A 5805-nucleotide genomic window follows, 5' to 3' on the forward strand; every position below is an offset into this window, starting at 1 on the left:
TGACCTCTGGAGGCCCGTGATTCGGTAATCTCTACAGCCTTGTTCCGGTGACCTGTGGAGGCCCGTGATTCGGTAATCTCTACAGCCTTGTTTTGGTAACCTCTGGATGCCCGTGATTTGTTAATCTCTACAGCCTTGTTTTGGTGACCTTTGGAGATCCGTGATTTTGTAATCTCTGAAGACTTTTTTTGATGACCTCTGTAGGCCCGTGATTTGAATATCTCTACAGCCTTGGTTTGCTGACCTCTGGAGGCTCGTGATTTGGTAATCTTTACCGCCTTGTTTCGGTGACCTCTGGAGGCCCGTGATTTGGTAATCTCTACCGCCTTGTTTCGGTGACCTCTGGAGGCCCATGATTTGGTAATCTCTACCTCCTTGTTTCGGTGACCTCTGGAGGCCCGTGATTTGGTAATCTCTACAGCCTGTTTTCGGTGACCTGTGGAGGCACGTGATTTGGTAATCTCTTCAGCCTTGTTTCGGTGACCTGTGGAGGCCCGTGATTTGGTAATCTCTACAGCCTTGTTTCGGTGACCTGTGGAGGCCGGTGATTTGGTAATCTCTACAGTCTAGTTTCGGTGACCTGTGGAGGCCCGTGATCTGGTAATCTCTACAGCCTTTTTTCGGTGACCTGTGGAGGCCCGTGATTTTGGTAATCTCTACAGCCTTGTTTCGGTGACCTGTGGAGGCCCGTGATTTGTTAATCTCTACAGCCTTGTTTCGGTGACCTGTGGAGGCCCGTGATTTGATAATCTCTACCGCCTTTTTTTGGTGACCTCTGGAGGCCCGGGATTCGGTAATCTCTACAGCCTTGTTTTGGTGACCTCTGGAGGCCCATGATTCGGTAATCTCTACAGCCTTGTTTTGGTGACCTCTGGAGGCCCGTGATTTGTTAATCTCCACAACCTTGTTTTAGTGATCTCTGGGGGCCCGTGATTTAGTAATCTCTACAGCCTTGTTTTGGTGACCTCTGAAGGCACGTGATTTGGTAATCTCTACAGCCTTGTTCTGGTAACCTCTGGAGGCCCGTGATTTGGTAATCTCTACAGCTTTTTTTTGGTGACCTGTGGAGGCCCGTGATTTGTTAACCTCAACAGCCTTGTTTTGGTGACCTCTGTAGGCCCGTGATTTGTTAATCTCAACAGCCTTGTTTTGGTGACCTCTGGAGGCCCGTGATTTGTTAATCTCTACAGCCTTGTTTTGGTGATCTCTGGAGGACCGTGATTTGGTAATCTCTGCAGCCTTGTTTTGGTGACCTGTGGAGGCCCGTGATTTGTTAATCTCTACAGCCTTTTTTTGGTAACCTGTGGAAGCCCGTGATTTGTTAATCTCTACAGCCTTGTTTTGGTGACCTCTGGAGGCCCGTGATTTGTTAATCTCTACAGCCTTGTTTTGGTGACCTCTGGAGGCCCGTAATTTGTTAATCTATACAGCCTTGTTTTGGTGACTTGTGGAAGCCCGTGATTTGTTAATCTCTACAGCCTTGTTTAGGTGACCTCTGGAGGCCCGTGATTTGTTAATCTCTACAGCCTTGTTTTGGTGACATCTGGAGGCCCGTGATTTGTTAATCTCTACAGCCTTGTTTTGGTGGCCTCTGGAGGCCGGTGATTTGGTAATCTCTACAGCCTTTTTTAGGTGACCTATGGAGGCCCGTGATTTGTTAATCTCTACAGTCTTGTTTTGGTGACCTTTGGAGATCCGTGATTTTGTAATCTCTGAAGACTTTTTTGATGACCTCTGTAGGCCCGTGATTTGAATATCTCTACAGCCTTGGTTTGCTGACCTCTGGAGGCTCGTGATTTGGTAATCTTTACCGCCTTGTTTCGGTGACCTCTGGAGGCCCGTGATTTGGTAATCTCTACCGCCTTGTTTCGGTGACCTCTGGAGGCCCATGATTTGGTAATCTCTACCTCCTTGTTTCGGTGACCTCTGGAGGCCCGTGATTTGGTAATCTCTACAGCCTGTTTTCGGTGACCTGTGGAGGCCCGTGATTTGGTAATCTCTTCAGCCTTGTTTCGGTGACCTGTGGAGGCCTGTGATTTGATAATCTCTACAGCCTTGTTTCGGTGACCTGTGGAGGCCGGTGATTTGGTAATCTCTACAGTCTAGTTTCGGTGACCTGTGGAGGCCCGTGATCTGGTAATCTCTACAGCCTTTTTTCGGTGACCTGTGGAGGCCCGTGATTTGGTAATCTCTACAGCCTTGTTTCGGTGACCTGTGGAGGCCCGTGATTTGTTAATCTCTACAGCCTTGTTTCGGTGACCTGTAGAGGCCCGTGATTTGATAATCTCTACCGCCTTTTTTTGGTGACCTCTGGAGGCCCGTGATTCGGTAATCTCTACAGCCTTGTTTTGGTGACCTCTGGAGGCCCATGATTCGGTAATCTCTACAGCCTTGTTTTGGTGACCTCTGGAGGCCCGTGATTTGTTAATCTCCACAACCTTGTTTTAGTGATCTCTGGGGGCCCGTGATTTAGTAATCTCTACAGCCTTGTTTTGTTGACCTCTGAAGGCACGTGATTTGGTAATCTCTACAGCCTTGTTCTGGTAACCTCTGGAGGCCCGTGATTTGGTAATCTCTACAGCTTTTTTTTGGTGACCTGTGGAGGCCCGTGATTTGTTAACCTCAACAGCCTTGTTTTGGTGACCTCTGTGGGCCCGTGATTTGTTAATCTCAACAGCCTTGTTTTGGTGACCTCTGGAGGCCCGTGATTTGTTAATCTCTACAGCCTTGTTTTGGTGATCTCTGGAGGACCGTGATTTGGTAATCTCTGCAGCCTTGTTTTGGTGACCTGTGGAGGCCCGTGATTTGTTCATCTCTACAGCCTTTTTTTGGTAACCTGTGGAAGCCCGTGATTTGTTAATCTCTACAGCCTTGTTTTGGTGACCTCTGGAGGCCCGTGATTTGTTAATCTCTACAGCCTTGTTTTGGTGACCTCTGGAGGCCCGTAATTTGTTAATCTATACAGCCTTGTTTTGGTGACTTGTGGAAGCCCGTGATTTGTTAATCTCTACAGCCTTGTTTAGGTGACCTCTGGAGGCCCGTGATTTGTTAATCTCTACAGCCTTGTTTTGGTGACCTCTGGAGGCCCGTGATTTGTTAATCTCTACAGCCTTGTTTTGGTGGCCTCTGGAGGCCGGTGATTTGGTAATCTCTACAGCCTTTTTTAGGTGACCTATGGAGGCCCGTGATTTGTTAATCTCTACAACCTTGTTTAGGTGACTTGTGGAGGCCCGTGATTTGTTAATCTCAACAGCCTTGTTTGGTGACCTCTGGAGGTCCGTGATTTGTTAATCTCTACAGCCTTGTTTTGGTGACCTCTTGAGGCCTGTGATTTGGTAATCTCTACAGCCTTGTTTTGGTAACCTCTGGAAGCCCGTGATTTGTTAATCTCTACAGTCTTGTTTTGGTGACCTCTGGAGGCCCGTGATTTGTTAATCTCTACAGCCTTGTTTTGGTGACCTCTGGAGGCCCGTGATTTGTTAATCTCTACAGCCTTGTTTTGGTAACCTCTGGAAGCCCGTGATTTGCTAATCTCTACAGCCTTGTTTAGGTGACCTATGGAGGCCCGTGATTTGTTAATCTCTACAGCCTTGTTTTGGTGATCTCTGGAGGCCTGTGATTTGTTAATCTCTACAGCCTTGTTTTGGTGGCCTCTGGAGGCCGGTGATTTGGTAATCTCTTCAGCCTTTTTTTGGTGACCTGTGGAGGCCCGTGATTTGTTAATCTCTACAACCTTGTTTAGGTGACCTCTGGAGGCCCATGATTTGTTAATCTTCACAGCCTTGTTTTGGTGACCTGTGGAGGCCTGTGATTTGTTAATCTCTACAGCCTTGTTTTGGTAACCTCTGGAGGCCCGTGATTTGGTAATCTCTTCAGCCTTGTTTTGGTGACCTCTGGAGGCCCGTGATTTGGTAATCTCTACAGCCTTGTTTTATTGACCTGTGAAGACCCGTGATTTGGTAATCTCTACAGCTTTTTTTTTGGTGACCTGTGGAGGCCCGTGATTTGTTAATCTCTACAGCCTTGTTTTGGTGACCTCTGGAGGCCCGTGAGTTGGTAATCTCTACAGCCTTGTTTTGGTGACCTCTGGAGGCCCATGATTTGGTAATCTTTGCAGCCTTTTTTTGGTGACCTGTGGAGGTCCTGATTTGGTAATCTCTACAGCCTTGTTTTGGTGACCTCTGGAGGCCCGTGAGTTGGTAATCTCTACAGCTTTCTTTTGGTGACCTCTGGAGGCCCATGATTTGGTAATTTCTGCAGCCTGGTTTTGGTGACTTGTGGAGGCCCGTGATTTGGTAATCTCTACAGCCTTTTTTTTTGGTGACTTGTGGAGGCCCGTGATTTGTTAATCTCTACAGCGTTGTTTTGGTGGCCTCTGGAGGCCCGTGATTTGGTAATCTCCTCAGCCTTGTTTTGGTGACCTGTGGAGGCCAGTGATTTTGTAATCTCTACAGCCTTGTTTTTGTGACCTTTGGAGGCCCGTGATTTGGTAATCTCTACAGACTTGTTTAGGTGACCTCTGGTGGCCGGGGAATTGGTAATTTTTACAAGCTTGATTAGGTGATGCTGGAGGCCTGTAATTTGGTGGTAATCTCTAGACTTGTATAGGTGACCTCTGAAGGCCCCTGATTTGGTGGTAATCTCTACCGAGTTGTTTAGGTGACTCTGGGGGACTTAATTTGTGGCAATCTCTACTGACCTGTTTAGGAGACACTGGAGGCCCGTAATTTGGTAATCTCCATAGACTTGTGTAGGTGACTGAAAGCCAGTAATGAATTCTGTTTTCTCCAGAGACTTGTTTAGGTGACTCCGGAGGATAGAAATTTAGTGGTAATCTCTACTGATTTTTTAGGTGACTCTAGATTTTTATAATTTGGTGGTAATCTCTACAGACTTTTTTAGGTGACCTTTCGACGCCCGTGATTTGGTAATCAGACTTGTTTAGGTGACTCTGGAGGCCTGTAATTTCGTGGTAATATTTACAAACTTGTTTAGGTGACTCTGGAGGACTGTAATTTAGTGTTAATCTCTTCAGACTTGTTTAGTTAACTCTGAACGCCCGTAATTTAGTGGTAATCTCTACACACTTGTTTAGTTGACTTTGGAGGACTGTAATTTATTGGTAATCTCTAAAGACTTGTTTAGTTGACTCTGAAGGCCGTAATTTAGTGGTAATCTCAAGAGACTTTTTTAGTTGACTCTGAAGGCCCTATAATTTAGTGGTAATCTATAAAGACTTGTTTAGTTGACTCTGGAGGACTGTAATTTAGTGGTAATCTCTACAGACTTGTTTAGTTGACTTTGGAGGACCGTAATTTATTGGTGTTCTCTACAGACCTGTTTAGTTGACTCTGAAGGCCCGTAATTTAGTGTTCATCTCTATAGACATGTTTAGGTGACCTGTAATTTAGTGGTGATCTCTACAGATTTGTTTAGTTGACTATTGAGGCCAGTAATTTAATAGTAATCTCTATAGATTTTTTTAGTTAACTCTGAAAGCCCGTAATTTAGTGGTAATCTCTAAAGACTAGTTTAGTTGACTCCGAAGTCTCGTAATTTAGTGGTAATCTCCAGAGACTTGTTTAGGAGAACCGTAATTTAGGTGTAATCTCTAGAGACTTTTTTAGTTGACTCCTGAGGCCCGTAATTTAGTGGTAATCTCTACAGACTTGTTTAGGGGACTCTGAAGTCCCTTAAGTTAGTGACAATCTCTTCAGACTTGTTTGGGTGACTCTGAAAGCATGTAATTTAGTGGTAATCTCTACAGACTTGTTTAGGTAACTCTGAAAGCCCGTAATTTAGTGG

General features: G+C 45.7%; 2 protein-coding genes across 2 annotated transcripts; both read right to left on the reverse strand.

Moving 5' to 3' along the window:
• Positions 1-909: 909 nt before the first annotated feature.
• On the reverse strand, positions 910-2370 carry LOC137650714 (uncharacterized). The gene is made up of 4 exons (XM_068383877.1): positions 2261-2370; positions 2021-2212; positions 1446-1972; positions 910-1301 (listed from the first exon to the last, which is right to left on the reverse strand). The coding sequence occupies exons 1-4, from the start codon at positions 2368-2370 to the stop codon at positions 910-912; spliced, it is 1221 nt and encodes a 406-aa protein (XP_068239978.1).
• A 587-nt stretch (positions 2371-2957) lies between these two features.
• Positions 2958-4241, reverse strand: LOC137650715 (uncharacterized). The gene is made up of 3 exons (XM_068383878.1): positions 4020-4241; positions 3268-3925; positions 2958-3172 (listed from the first exon to the last, which is right to left on the reverse strand). Exons 1-3 carry the CDS (start codon positions 4239-4241, stop codon positions 2958-2960), a joined length of 1095 nt encoding a protein of 364 aa, XP_068239979.1.
• Positions 4242-5805: the final 1564 nt, after the last annotated feature.

Source organism: Palaemon carinicauda, chromosome 12 (assembly GCF_036898095.1).
Source record: "Palaemon carinicauda isolate YSFRI2023 chromosome 12, ASM3689809v2, whole genome shotgun sequence".
NCBI classification, from domain to species: Eukaryota; Metazoa; Arthropoda; class Malacostraca; order Decapoda; family Palaemonidae; genus Palaemon; species Palaemon carinicauda.

Bases quoted from the DNA above. Each gene is read 5' to 3' on its own strand.
- LOC137650714 (XM_068383877.1), bottom strand. From the start codon at position 2,370: ATGGGCCTCCAGAGGTCACCAAAACAAGGCTGTAGAGATTACCGAATC. The intron at 2,213-2,260 runs GTCACCGAAACA...GGGCCTCCACAG, and splicing joins CAAATCACGGGCCTCTACAG to GTCACCGAAACAAGGCTGTA. The intron at 1,302-1,445 runs GTCACCAAAACA...GGGCTTCCACAG, and splicing joins CAAATCACGGGCTTCCACAA to GTTACCAAAAAAAGGCTGTA.
- LOC137650715 (XM_068383878.1), bottom strand. From the start codon at position 4,241: ATGGGCCTCCAGAGGTCACCAAAAGAAAGCTGTAGAGATTACCAACTC. The intron at 3,926-4,019 runs GTAGAGATTAAC...CAATAAAACAAG, and splicing joins GAGGTCACCAAAACAAGGCT to GCTGTAGAGATTACCAAATC. The intron at 3,173-3,267 runs GTCACCAAACAA...GGGCCTCCATAG, and splicing joins CAAATCACGGACCTCCAGAG to GTCACCTAAAAAAGGCTGTA.